A 15168-nucleotide genomic window follows, 5' to 3' on the forward strand; every position below is an offset into this window, starting at 1 on the left:
AAAACCTAGCTCAATTCAGAAGAACTAGTTGACGAAATCCTAGAAATGATTAGGGGTGGAAAGAATACCAATATTCATTTGCCACACCAAGGGGCAAGGGTATGAAAGGAAGAGTCGGTTATCCACTTTTGAGAGGTAGACATGAAAAGAGATACTGAAATGCACTTGCAGTGGCATTGCAGCACTCCTACCTTTTCTGAATTCTTGAATACACAAGATGGAGGTATGCATAGCTTATTTGCCACTAGTGCTCAGTTTCAGTTGCTCAAACACAAAGATAATGCAAAGTATAATCTTACCATTAATTTTTAGCTTCATTGAAGCACAGCAATGATAGCACCGGGACACTAATCAGAATCACCTAAAAGAGAACTTTTTGCCATGCTTGCATACTGCATTCGCTTACATAATGCATTCAGTCCCATGGTCGTAGCTAGGGGTATTCATGTGTATTCATGTGTATTCACATGAACACATGAATACCCATGATTTTATATAGAAATTTAGTATATCATGTAGTATTAATATATGTATAAAAAACAGAATATTACTCCATTGTTCAGGCTTAAAGGAATTTCAATAAGAGCACAGTAATTTTCCTTCACTTTCATGTTGATATTTTTGTGGTGTGTATTTTATTGGTCAAATAAAAAGCACAGTGAATACCCAGCTGTTAAATTCTGGCTACGCCACTGTTAAGAATACACCATATGACCATATGGATCCTTAAATGCACAAATTGTGTGAAATAAGAAAACACTCACATAGTGACACAAATCAACATTTCTGTGATAGAGGCTCAGATGAATTATGTGAAACAGGAGAACACTCACATTGATCAACATTCCTTTCTACAAAGACTGAGCACAGATGTTTAGTACATTATTGCAACGCTACGAGGTTCTGTGAACATGTGAAGCAGGAAAAACATGTGACTCGTTTTTATGACCTAACCAAAGGAGGCCCTCTGCACGGAAGCGTCCACCTCTGTCACACGTCATCCCCGGCGCCGTCGAGGGCCTTGAGGCCCTCGGCCACCGCCCGCGCGCGGTTCTGCGCCTGCCTCTCCACCGCCACGAAGTAGAGGCCTGTACGGAAACACCAGAGGAGCGAGACCGCGGCGGCAACGGGGAGAAGTGGTTAGGGGAAGACCGCGACGGAATGGGAGCAGAATAGCAGGGGGTAGGGTTTTTAGGTACGGGTGCTTACTCATGGCGCTGCCCAGGGCGCAGATCCATAGGATGCGCTGCGACCACCTGTCTCCCACCACGCCCCGGCCTCCCAGCCCCATCCTCCGGTCGCCGCCGCCGGCAAAGCCGCTCGCTTCGACTTGGTCTCTGTCGTCTCTGTCGCCGACCGCTCCGGCTGTTCGCGGCGTGCGTGCGCGCCCGATGAATGGGCTCTACGTGTGAGATCTCAGCCTTTTGGGCTTGGGCCGTTGAGAGAGGAGCGCTGCGGCCTGGATATAATCGAAGGAGAGAAAAAGGGAAAAAATGTCCATTTAACCTCCTCCAACTTTCCTCAACAAAAAAAAAAAAAAAAATAATAATCCTCCAACTTTCACTCGAAATTCGATTCTCCTCCAGTCCTCCACTAGTTGAAAAAACGGTACCTGAGATCCTTTTTTTTTTTAAAACGCGTTGAATTTACACCTTGGATGGTTTTAATGGTGGTTTTATCCTATATGGCGCCACATCACCCCAAAGGAAAAATCAGGCTACTTTGATAGTTTAGGGTCAAACAAGCTTTATAAAAAAAGTTATATAAATAATTTTTCAAAAAAAATCATCCAACTGTTTCTTTCTGGACAACTTATTATGCAATTAAAAATCCAAAAATCTGATCCAAACTTTAAAAAATCATTGAAGATTTGCTTTAGCTTGGAAAATATAAAAGTATGAAACCAGTTTTAAACTTTTGCTAAAATCATGTTCTATCTTATGGTGCTTATCTTAGAATGACCAGACTCTTACGAAATCTTCTTTTCATATTTATTTACTAGCAGATGCTCTCGTTATCCATTTTAATTAGTCTACATTGATCACGCAAATTATGTAGAAGTAAAGTAACTTCGACAGCACAATTCGACAACACAGGTATAGTCTATGTGGTCACAGCTACATCTAGTGTTATGGGCTTATGGCCTATACAACGCTCCACCTCATGTAGCAAGGACGAGGTGGAAGGCCCAAAACATAAAATGCTTTGCATTACCGTCTGCTAATATCACATATAATTTAGAATTTCAGATCACGTGTGAGAAGTTCGTGCATCATCCTTCAACAGGACCAATGCTAGTATGCTACCCAAAAAGAGTAGGTTAAATCAGATGTCGTCTAGCAAGTGGCAATGCGCATCCACACCTTTTCTTGAAGAAAAAAAAAGAGAAAAGAACATCCACCTTACTGGCCATACTCCTTCGAGAAAGAGAAAATGGCGCCACTTCCAGCTTCTTCAGACAGATATATGGATACCCATACAACTAACAATTATAGTATAGTATCTTTCAGTGAACCAGCATGCCAACCTACTCGGAGACCAGGAGGAGACTATGGTCCATCCCTGCTGTAACTTGCAAGACTTCCACCCCTTCCAGGGTATCTACAAGACACGGCTCCGCCTCATCAATGGAGCTGCCCAGACCTAACCTGCCATTCCTGCCTGATCCCCAGGTCCAAACTTCACCTTTGGACGTGAGAGCAACTGAATGGACTCGACCAGCCGAGGCCGTTACCAGCCTCTCCGTGCTCATACAGTCCACCAGTGCAGGGATGTCCTCTTGACCAGGCCGTCCGAGCTGGGAGCTGCAGTTCCACCCCCATGAGAGGAGGCCAGTTTCCACACCATCAGTGCCCTCAGTCGTTGTATGGCATAGTGTGAGAGAGTGACCGACACTTGCTGACATGGAGAATGGCTTGTAGCTCATGCCAACAGGAAGCAATTTGGGCGGCCCTGCCTTCCTACCCAGTTGTCCGTAAGTGTTGTCACCACCGCTCAGTACAATGCCATCAGCTGGAAAATTACAGAAACCATATGAGATGGTGGTAGGCATAGATTTGAAAATAAGAATACCCCAAAAGGCTAATTTGAGAATGATAGATGGTCACTATGTTTCATTTTCCGTAGTGTGTTTCCTAAGAGGCTAAGATGACATAATCTTTTCCTATACTGATCCTATAAGTAACATTAGCAATAGCGTCCTAGTGGAACATGAGACTCATTACACAAATGTCCAGCTACTTGCATTGTATGTTAAATTGTCCATACAGGACCAAGCAAGATTTGTCAAGATGTGATAATGACAGGTAATAACCAATTGTTATCTAAAACATGTACTATTTGCATCTGCAGTACAAGATATTTCCAATGTTTGATCACATCAAATATTATTGAAGCAACATTACAGCATAGCTTATTGACTCTGGTTACCAAGAGAGCAGCAGAGAAGCACGAGAAAAGTATTATCCATCACAAATATGCACACAAGGAGTTTCGTTTGTAGTGAAAATAAATACTCACAGCAGAGAATCAAGGAATGATCAAGCCCACAAGATACGTCAGACACCTCAAGACGACTCACTTCATGAACAAGTGATGGTTCCCAGATAATGGGCATATTGTCTTCACTGCGAATTTTCTCTTCAACCATCTTTTCAACAGCCTCCAGCATTGAACTAGAATACTTGTCTGCCATTTTTCCTATGTATTCTTCTGCAGAAAGAGCTCTAGTGCTTTGACCCATTTCTCCTAACCTTCCATTTTCCGAGTAGCCCCAACCAAATAGCTTTCCATCCTTTGTCAATGCCATGGCATGCCCCCATCCAAATGATACCTACCATTATTCCTTCAGTTAACATCATTGTTAATCCATTTATTTAATTTCTGGGAGAAAGTTAGCACCTTAACAATGTCGTAGCTACCAAGAGCTTCCACTTTAGATGGCACTGCTGCTTCTACAATACCCTTCCCAAGTCCAAGTTGGCCACGCTTTGATCTCCCCCAAATCCATAAAGAACCATCAGATCCTATTGCTGCTGAAACAACGCCTGAAGCAGATACAGCTTGAACTTGAACATTTTCCAATCCTCTGACCAGTTCTGCGTTGCTCCAAGTATTCCTGTCATTTAGTGAAATGGTTGAAAAGTTTTATGCATATCCTTGATAAGTAACACTGGCGTAAGGACAAGGAGACAAGCATTAATGGTTAAGTTCCAAGGAACAAAAATCTGATAGACAAAGTTTCATTAGGTAGAGTGGGCAAAATGTTAATATTCTTAATAGTAGAAAATATTTAATTATTATAAATATACAAAACTGAAACCAGTAAAAGAAGCAGTGTCCACGCTAAGGCTCTCTTTGACAGGACTTTAGTTGGAGTTTCTCTACCGGCTTAATCAAAAGCTCTGCCAAATGTGCACACACGAGCATGGCTTTTGAAGATGAAGCTATTTTGCCCAGAAGCCAAAACCAAACCAAAAACAGTGAAGCTGAAGCCATTTTGCCCAGAAGCCAAAACCACCAAAAAGTGGCTTCTCCTGGCTTCATCAATCCAAATAGGGCCTAAAAAATATCCAAATCTTTCACTCTCCCATAACCTTCAGTGTTTCTTTCAATAAATACTGCTGAGTTATGTTGTTCCTAGCTCCATAAGTCTTTCTTGTTTCACCTAATGATAAAATCACAGGTGCCCTTTCTTTCTCCTTTTGTTCTTACTCTTCCTATGTCAGTGATCCTTTCTCCTGGTTAATGTGTAGCATTATTGACCGAACTACATAAGCAAACAATGTAGCGCTTTGTGCTTCCAAATCCACACATGTCTTGTAATCATGTAACCACCATGTAGTAATGCTTTCACCTCGAGAATCATGCTTGTGCTACTATATAAGGAGCATCATGTTTCATCACTTATTTACCCGATGCTGTATTACACTAACTTCTGATATCTAAAAAGAGGACTTACCTCGGGGAGTGAAGCCCGCGGCCGAGCTGGCCCTCGTCGTTGCGCCCCCACGCCCAGACCTCTCCGGCGGCAGATACGGCGAGGGAGTGGTAGTGACCGGCGGCGACGGCGCTCACGGACGGCGGGAGGGAGGGCACGGGCGTGGGCACGTAGGCGTCGGCAGCCGGTGGCGGCTGGCCCACCGCGCCATGGCTATTATCCCCGAACCCGTACACCACGCCGGCGCACGGGCCCCCGGCCCCGCTGCCGGCGAGCGCGGAGAGGAAGCGCCGCGAAGCGAAGGCGCACGTGCGGGCAAGGAGGAGAGAACGCATTTGCGATCGGAGTCGGGAAAGAGAGGCAAAGGAAGGTTGAGTTGGGCTGAATGTATACCTGTGCAGAAAAGACCGGCCCAGCCAGTGAACAGGCCTTATGGGGCAAACAGGTGGGCCTATGTTAGCCTCCTAGGCCTGCCAGCCGTCATGATATCTTTCCCTCAAAAAAAAAAACGTCATGACATCTTACTTTTTTTTTTTCCTCAAAATTGCTCAAAAAAACTTTTTTGCTCAAAAGAAATACCACCATAGATTAGCATAGTATTTTTTTGCCAGGGAGGAAAAATATCACTGTATTTACACGATGCGACAAAAATATATTTCTACACCAACCAAAGATTAGGTTGGGCACATACACGTTGCAGTTTCTAGGCCGAGCAATTCCGATTACTTGAAAGTGGTTAGAAGCTTTACCTCAAGGTTTCAAACTGTTTCATCCATATGCCTTCTTTATTAATATAGTTAATCTAGCAAAACCTTATGGAACTTGCTAGCGCCCGGACCCGCTATGGGGCGCTAGCATCGAAAGGTGCTTTTGAACCCACGCCTGATGCACCCATCCCGCTCCAGAGGCTGCGTGGGCCCACACATGCACGGGGACCACCTTGAGCCCGCTCCTTTTCACACGCTCGCATGCACGCAGCAGCAACGACACCATCACCAGGCGCGTGCGGTAAACCATGACGGCACGGTGACATATGGTGGTGCACTAGCAGCAACAACATGTGCTTCCTCGTGATCTATTTTTGAAACATCCAAATAAAAACACTTGCAACATATGTCTAAAACAGATGAAACACTTGAAACATGCGTCTGAAACATGCGTGTATAGCCATAGCAATATGTGCAACACCAGATCTACTTTAAAAATACCCAGATGCAACACTTGCAATATATAAAAGAAGACAAATAAAACACTTGCAAAAAATACTTGAAAACCATAGCAAAACATACACAACATCTAGATAAAACACTTGGCAACATATGTGTGAAAACATATGCAACATCTAGATAAACACACTTGCAACATACGTCTGAAAAACAGATGAAACATTAGGAACAGACGCTTGCAACATACGTGTATAAATCATTGCAACATCCCGATCTACTTTTGCAACATCCATATGAAACACTTGAACATACCTCTAAAATATTTGAAATGTATGTTTGCAACATGCGCTTTGAGTACAACATCTCTTTGCTGCTTGGGAGAAATAGAGGTTCGTTGGCGTGTGAAGTTCATCGGTCTAGAGCTCGCCAGTGGCGCAGAGCGACCGGCCAAGGGGGCACGATAGCCGTCAAGTGCGGAGGGTGGAGTAGAGTTGCCCTTTGTTTCTTCGAGCCTAGCGATGGAGCTTTGTGTTGTTGGTGGACCAGCCAAGGGACACCGCACCCTTAGAGCGGACTAGGCAAGGGGCAGCTATGGACCAGACAAGGGGCGCGATGGGGCGGCCGTCAGAGCGGAGCTGCCCTCTGTTTCTTTGAGCCTAGCAATGGAGCTTCGCATCGTCGATGGACTGGCGAGGGGATATCGTAGCCTTGGCGCGGACCGAGCAGGGGGTAACTATGGACCGGCTAGGGGAGCATGATGGGGCAATGGCTGGCCATGGGGCACTATGGATATGGACTATAGGGGCGCTAGCGAGGCCAGCATGATGAGGACATGACACCTATGGACACGACCATGAAAGTTAAAGACAAGGTGAGCTCATTCCTTTGTTTGCATAATGATAAAACTAGGAATTGGTTGCTACCTAATAGTGGTATTTCAAATATTCTTAGGAACAATGGTCTTGATGATAGAGATTGGATCTGCCATGAACAAGACCGATCTTAAAGTGCAAGTCCATCAAAGTTGAACATTCGTTTTGCTGGTAGAACGACACTACCTCATTGGTAAGGCCATAACTCCTTCATCTAGAGTGTGATTGAGGTCAATGAACACTTGATGGAAAGCTTGTTTGATAAGCTTTTAATTAGATCTGGTCCCACCTCAATTTCATGTTGGCAAGGTGTCCAAATCATTATGACATGCTATCGCTATTTCTGTCGGGAGTTACGTCGTTGTCATGGGTTTGATATTCACCCTTGGGACCCTGGCCCATGTTGGAGCATGCCCTAAGGAGATGGAGAACATCTCAGAGATGTCCAAGGACGTCCTCCTTCTTGGCCACCTTCTTAGAAGGCAAGCAAGGACATCCAACCCAAGTTGAAGGCCCAATCCATGACAAATTCGAGTCCATCTTGGGCTCTAGGAGTAGCCTGTCTTTGAACAGTCGTCGTTATCGGTTTATAAAACCCCACGTTGAGATCTTAATAATACATTTGCAAATTATCACTTTACTTGTGAAAGGATCAAGATGCCCAAGAGGGGAGGGTGAATTGGGCTAATTTTAAATTTCTTTGCAATAATTAAGTTCTATGGTTGGCTCAATTAACTCCTTGTGCCTAGAAGGTGTTTCTATTGATCTACCACACAAAAATTTAGCAATCTAAGTTCCAATCCTACTCTAGCATGGCAATTCTATGAATATAAATGACAAGAATTGAATTGCTCAAAGTAAATGCTCAAAGTAAAGTGAGAAGGAGGAACGCGGTGATGTTTTGCCAAGGTATCAGAGAGTCGCCACTCTCCACTAGTCCTCGTTGGAGCACCCACGTAAGGGTGTAGCTCCCACTTGATCCGTGTAAGGATCAAGTGCTCTCTACGGGTTGATTCTTCGACACTCCGTCGTGGTGAATCACCCACAACCGCTCACAACTTGAGTTGGGTTATCCACAAGCTCCGCCGGATGATCACCAAGCTTCCAATCACCACCAAGCCATCTAGGTGATGGAGATCACCAAGAGTAACAAGCACGAACTCTCACTTGACCATGACAAGCCTAATGAGAAGGGTGGATGCACACTTTGCTACTCTTAATCTCACTAATAAGGGCTCTCTTTGGGATTCTCAAATCTTAATCACCTCACTAGGACCTTGCTCTTCTAGGCACTCACAAAGGTGTTTTTTAGCTGTTGGAATGAGCAAAAATACCCCCACACATGAATGGATGAAGTATTTATAACTATGGCTGAAAAATGAACCGTTATGTGCCTCTGCGGGGTGACCGGACGCTTCGATCAGTTCTCCTCGAACTCTAGTGTTTAAGATATGACCGGATGCGTCCAGTCATGATTTTCCCTCTCTAGAACCTTACTAGAGTCGATCGGACGTTGGGACTCAGCGTCCGGTCACTTCACCTCTCAGCGTTCGGTCACTTCCAGACGACTTCACCTTGATCAAATGAACTGACTGAACTCTGTGCCAGTGTCTGATCACACCGAAGCTAGCGTTCGGTCAGCATTTGACCCTCCATTCACTTCCAACTCTCGATCATACATGAATGAAGTTTGCTCCAATGGATCTAAGGGCTTTTTAGGAGCTACCTAGTGCTAGATTTAGCAAGTGTGCACCACACCTAACCCACTAGACTCACCTAGGTCAAGCTACCCATCCATATCCCCCTTAATAGTATGGCCAAAGGAAAAACAAAGTTCTAAACTACTCTAAGTGTCTCTTCAACTCCAATCGACACTTAGAACTAGTCCATCCTTAACCTTGTCGTCCATCCTTTGAAAACCAAAATGATTTCCATCGTAGGGGCATGACCACCATGATAGCCTCTGCAAAACATACGTTAGTCACAGTAATCACATATTGTCATTAATCACTAAAACCCAACTAGGGGCCTAGTTGCTTTCAACTTGAGTTGCATTTTATCTCGTTCTTGTTTGTGTTCTTTGATTCGCATTAGGGATTAGCCTTCTTGGTGAGGTCAATAGGATTATGACATGGTTGATAACCAGAGAAGACATGGTGCTAAGGTTATAGGATTTGGGTCTTTGTGATCTGAAGCCAGATGAGTGTGTCGCTCTCCAATCAAATCGATAGTTATCTTGAACCTAACAGAAGATCTAAAACCCCATCCCCATCAAGTGGTATTAGAGCTTTAGGTATACCATCAGGTTCACATCTTACCCTTAGTTCAAGTGTTTTCACCTTCGTCCCATAGTCCATCGTCGTATTTGTTTCCTGTCCTACAACCATCCGCGCTATATCCTTTGCGTATTTTAGTTTTAGAATCCGTCATGTTGAGTTTGTGTCCTAGGTCAAGGTCTTATTGCTGGTTTAGATTGTGTTTGAGTCTAGTTTGTGTAATTCCCCGCTATTTTCCATCAACCCTAGCCACCATTATCCAAAAATCCACATCTTTATCCACATAAAACCCTAATTCGAGCAGCTTCCTTAAAATAGTCATGACTTTTGTACAGATAACGCTAGAAAATTTTAGATCCGTTTCTTCCCAGCATAGATGGGTTCACAAAAACTAGATTTGCGAAATTTGATCAGAAAAATTGAGTTTGCAGGCCCACAAGTTTTGGTATGCTTTTTTAGCACAATCCTGATTTTCTATAGGCCACATCTTTTATCCAATTGAGCTCAATTTTTTGTGTTTTTTCTTGTGTGCTCCTTGCTGAGAAAAAAATATCAAAAGAGCAAAAGAAAAAAAAAGTTTGGACAAAGAGAAGAAAAGAAAAAAATAATAGTAAAAGAAAAGAGCAGAGAAGAGAAATAGAGCACATAAGGAACACCCAAAAGCTCTATTGTTTGTGTTGCCTTTTCCTTGTCTATGTTTCCATTGCTACCTTTCATACTTGTTTCACTCCTTTGTTTGTCACAATTGGTGCTAGAAACACGTATAAGCCAGCAACTAGGACAAGTGCTCTGGACATTTATTCAATATTGCTATCTGTTCTGACTTGTGTGCCACATATGAAATATTTCTCTTTGTGTGCCTTCCAAGCTCCACATATACTTCAGATTAGTACAGAAAAGACCCTTGCAATCTTTGTGTCATGTCCTCAGGTATCACGAACCAGCCACTTGTTGTACCGTCCATTGCTTTGCATTGGTAAGAACCTTGTAAGAACTTGGTAAGACGTGTGAGAGTGTGATTCCACTGACCCATAAATAGTTGACAAGGCATTTATTTTGATTGCTAACAATGCCAAACAACGAATTTCTTTTTAAGAGTGAACTGTAGGACATCATGGACCGCTTGTCTATAAGGATGGATGAAATAATTGCAAAAGTGGGCACTGCAACGTGCACACAACCGTCCTCCTTTGCTGCTACAACGAAGTCATCACTGCCACCTTCCGCATGTACTATGGAGTTTGCACAGCGAGTGCTCAGTTCTCAAATGGAGAAGGTAGATCAAAACTAGTTCAACAACTTGTTCCAAACATATTTTGTTGTGAAGGAACAATGTTGCCGTGTTATGATTGATGGTGAGACTTGCAACAACCTTGCAGACTTAGAGATGGTTGAGAAGCTTGGTCTGACCACAAAGCCACATCCACATCCATACTACATCCAATAGGTAAATTCTTGAGATGAGATAAAGGTAGCTAAAATTGCACGCATCGAGTTTTCTCTTGGTCTTTATAAGGATAGCGCTGAATTTGATATAGTACCTATGCAATGCATGCAATTTGTTATTTGGCAAAACATGGATATCTGAAAATAATGTTATGCACAATACAATTACTAATAAATATTCATTCAAATACAATGGTAGAAAAATTACACTTATTCCTATGACCGCTGCTGAAATTTTAAGATAAGATCTCATGAGAGTAGAGAAAAGAAAGAAGGAGCCTTTTAGAAAAGAATGGGTTATTACATATGTTACAATACCTTCATCTAAATCTAAATTTTTACAAAATGAAGATATTGCTTTGCCTCATGTTGGAACTAATATATTTGCAGCATGTATCCAAAATAGAGGACAAGGTGACAAAGAAAGAATAGGTACATGTCTCAGGTAAGAGCTCTTTTGATATGCTGAAGTTTCCCACCAATGATTCTAATAATGCTATACTAGAAGTTTGTATTAATTTACCTTTGTCACATGATAAAAGTTCTACTAATCTTTGTGATAAAGAAGAGTTGTGTGATAATGCTATGATTATTCCCATGCCACAACTAGTGAATGAGATTGGTTCTTTTCTTTTAGAACAAAATACTTGTGCTAAAAATAAACAATTGATTTCCATTGCCACTAAACAATGTCATATCCGGCCTAGTTTGGAATTGGCTCATAGTGGCCCATGTGCATGTAATAAGATATTGTGGGGGGTTTAGTCCCACCTTAGTTGTTAAAGGTGGGTTAGACCAACATATAAGGCTTATAAAGTCCATCCCACCATCTCTGGGTTAATCCTTTTACACGAAGCGAGAACAAAAGTATAAGTGGGATGGTGGTAGGTGTGGTTCACTCATCGTGTAGAGTGGATCTGAGCCGTTTAGACTCTGGGATGTAGCAAACAAGATGAACTAAACTTATTGTCTTCTTTAAATACTTTGGGTTATATTGAGTTTACTATAATACTCCATGTGCTCTTAGTAGTTTGGAGGAGAAATTTAAATGTGCTGACTTGCCATAGTTGTCTAGATGTATATATCATTTTATTAGCAAATATAATTAAAGGAGAGTATATATTGCATCGTGTCTATATTTGTTCAAATCTGAAATCTCCTTTTATTATGCATAAATATGATCAACTAGAGGGCTGCAATAGCTATAATCTTGGCATGTCAAGTTCTCCTAGTTTTGTTATAAAGAAACATGTTAAATTTCAAGAAGGGAAGCAATGTTGACTACTACCTACAACCTGTCCTCCAGCTAAGCTCAAACCAAGATCGGTTTGCTGTCAAGAAGGGGAGGATGATGAGGACATGACACCTATGGCTAGGGCCATGAAAGTCAAAGATAAGGTGAGCTTGTTCCTTTATTTGCGTAATAATAAAACTAAAAATTGGTTGCTACCTAATAGTGGTATTTCAAATATTCTTAGGAACAATGGTCATGATGATAGAGATTGGATATGCCATGAACAAGGCCGATCTCAAAGTGCAAGTCCATCAAAGTTGAACATTCGTTTCGCCGGCAGCATGACACTACCTCATTGGGAAGGCTATAACTCCTTCATCTGGAGTGTCATTGAGGTCAATGAGCACTTGATGGAAAGCTTGTTTGATAAGCTTTCAATTAGATCTGGTTCCACCTCAATTTCACATTGGCAAGGTCTCCAAATCATCATGACATGCTATCGCTATTTCTGCCAGGAGCTACGTCATCGTCATGGGCTTGATATTCACCCTTGGGACCTTGGCCTATGTTGGAGCATGCCCTAAGGAGATGGAGAACACATCAGAGATGCCCAAGAATGTCCTTCTCCTTGTCCACCTCCTTAGAAGGCAAGCAAGGGAGTCCAAGCCAAGTTGGAGGCCCAATCCATGACAAGTTCGAGTCCATCTCAGGCTCTAGGAGCATCCTATAGTAAAATGGACGTTCAGGTTGTATACGGACTCTGTTTTTGATGATTCATATGTGGATGGAAAGATAATTTCATAAGCTAACCAATGGCTTTGATTGGAGGTCCAAATTTAGTTGGAGTCAATGGGAATCATCAAAACAAGTTGATATCTAGAATCTATCAGGGTGCTGTGTCGCCGCCTTTTGGGTTGTTTGGGCCTTGTAACGTGTCGCAACTCCTTAGGACGCGAATAGGTCCTTGGACGCTCCTTAGGCTATATAATTAGTTGCCACCACCTACATTAGGGTTTGAATTTTGTTTTAGATTAATCTATCTTTGAATAGTCACTGTTATCGATTTGTGAAACCTCATGTTAAGATCTTAATCATACATTTGTAAATTATCATTTTACTTTAGTTGCATTTTATCTTGTTCTTACTTGTGTTCTTTGATTCACAGTAGGGATTAGCCTTTTTTGCAAGGTCATTCGGATTGTGTCATGGTTGATAACTAGAGGAGACGTTGTGCTAAGATCGCAGGGTTGGGTTTTGTGATCTAAAGCCAGATTAGTGTGTCGCTCTCCAACCAAACCGATAGTTATCTTGAACCTGATGGAAGATCAGGAACCCTGTCCCCATCATGGTGGCTAGCAGAGGAACCTCATGGTTGCGGCATTGCGAAGCGTGGTCATGGTGGAGCATTATTTTGTAGCGCTTGTAGGGTTGAGATGGCGGACTAGAGGGGGGTGAATAGTCCTTTCTAAAATTAATCGCGTTGGCTAATCGAAACAAGTGCGGAATTAGAACTATCAGTCTAGCCAAGATTACACCCCTCTATCTATGTTCTCTTGCACCTTTAAAAGATACTAATTAAGCAATAAAGGTGCCAGGCTAGCTAGAGCTCACGTAACCAATTCTAGAAGCAAGGTCACATAAACCTATGCTACTAGTACTTTAAGCAACAAGGGAGCTCCTACACATGCTAGTAAGCAAAAGCACAAAGTCAACTAAGCTCACTAGCAATGCTCAATAACAAGGCAACCAATGCCAAATTAGAGAACGCAAATACTTAGCTACACAAACTAAGCAAAGTGACTAACAAGGTTACACAAACCTAATTAGCCATGCAAGGAAGCTACTTCTATGCTACACAAGCAAGAAGGTAACTAGTAAGCTATACAAGCTAACTAGTTATAAGAGCAACTACACAAGCACAATGTATATGAAAGTAATTACAAGCTTGTGTAACGAGGATGCAAACCAACAGGAAGAACAAGGTTGACACGATGATTTTTCTCCTGAGGTTCACATGCTTGCCAACACGCTACGTCCCCGTTGTGTTGACCGCTCACTTGGTTATTCGGCGACTAATTAGCATCACCCGCCAAGCCCGCACATCAAGCACCACAAGAACCTACCCCCGAAAGTGAGGGTAGCTCAATGACACGCTCAACTAGAGTTGCTCTTCGTGGCTCCCGCGGGGTGAGCACAATGCTCCTCACAAAGCTCTTCTCTGGAGCACCGCACAAGCTTCTTGCGGGCTTCAACGGAGACCACCACCAAGCCTTCTAGGAGGTGGTAACCTCCAAGAGTAACAAGCACCACTGGCTTGCAACTCGATCACCTAGTGCCACTTGATACAACCTCATGATGCAATCATACTAGAATCGCTCTCTCACACAATCGAATGATCACTATCAAGTATATGTGAGATGGAGGGCTCCCAAGCACTACTACACAAGCCACCAAGGCTCTAGTGTGCTCAGCTTTCGGCCCAAGGCCAACCATGGCTTCTATTTATAACCCCACAAACAAATAGAGCCGTTACCCCTTCACTGGGCAAAACTCAGGATGACCGAACGCTTCGGTCTGATCGACCAGACGCTGGACCTCAGCATCCGATCATGCAATGCACGCCACATGTCCCCTTCTTCAAACGTTGTTCATCTAATCTCAATGATCATCTGACGATCGAATGCAACAGCTTGAACTAACCGGACTCAGTAACCCCAGCGTCTAGTCATTTCTAGTAAGGTACCAGACATGACCGGACACGTCCGGTTGGTCGTGATTGGATGTAGCACTAGCGTCCGGTCACTTCCAGCTTCTCTGCTCTGCCTACGTCATCACACGTCACCCTGACCGTATGCACCCTGTCAGCGTCTGGTCACTTCCAGCGCCAGCATTCGGTCGAAGACCGACGCCTGCACGCTCTTTGCAGCCACTAACCAGACGCAAGACCCTAGCTTCCGGTCATTGCATGACCAGCGTTTAGTGCACTCTATGAGACCCTATCTTTTCATAATAGGGCATCGGTGGCACCGTCGGATTGTCCATAGCAGACACTCCACCGGTGGAGTTTCGAACCCTTCTCACCTCTGTTCCATCGCTGAGTTGATCCACATCAACTCTAACTTCATCTCCTTTGGAAATGTGCCAACACCACCAAGTGTACACCGCTATGTGTATGTGTATGTGTGTTAGCATTTTCACAATCATTTTTCAAAGGATTAGCCACTCAACTTGCCAT

At 43.2% G+C, this 15168-nt stretch overlaps 1 protein-coding gene across 1 annotated transcript; it reads right to left on the reverse strand.

Annotated features, from left to right (window-relative positions):
• Positions 1 to 2337: 2337 nt before the first annotated feature.
• Positions 2338 to 5291, reverse strand: LOC136471341 (ultraviolet-B receptor UVR8). The gene is made up of 4 exons (XM_066469068.1): positions 4961 to 5291; positions 3901 to 4117; positions 3520 to 3832; positions 2338 to 3012 (listed from the first exon to the last, which is right to left on the reverse strand). Exons 1-4 carry the CDS (start codon positions 5272 to 5274, stop codon positions 2528 to 2530), a joined length of 1329 nt encoding a protein of 442 aa, XP_066325165.1. The 5' UTR covers positions 5275 to 5291; the 3' UTR covers positions 2338 to 2527.
• Positions 5292 to 15168: the final 9877 nt, after the last annotated feature.

This window comes from Miscanthus floridulus, chromosome 8, assembly GCF_019320115.1.
Source record: "Miscanthus floridulus cultivar M001 chromosome 8, ASM1932011v1, whole genome shotgun sequence".
NCBI classification, from domain to species: Eukaryota; Viridiplantae; Streptophyta; class Magnoliopsida; order Poales; family Poaceae; genus Miscanthus; species Miscanthus floridulus.

What these genes read in the sequence shown, in the direction of transcription:
- LOC136471341 (XM_066469068.1), bottom strand. Translation starts at nt 5,274, where the DNA reads ATGCGTTCTCTCCTCCTTGCCCGCACGTGCGCCTTCGCTTCGCGGCGC. An exon ending in CGCGGGCTTCACTCCCCGAG is followed by an intron (nt 4,118 to 4,960) that starts GTAAGTCCTCTT and finishes ACTAAATGACAG; the next exon opens with GAATACTTGGAGCAACGCAG. An exon ending in TCATTCCTTGATTCTCTGCT is followed by an intron (nt 3,013 to 3,519) that starts GTGAGTATTTAT and finishes GTAATTTTCCAG; the next exon opens with CTGATGGCATTGTACTGAGC.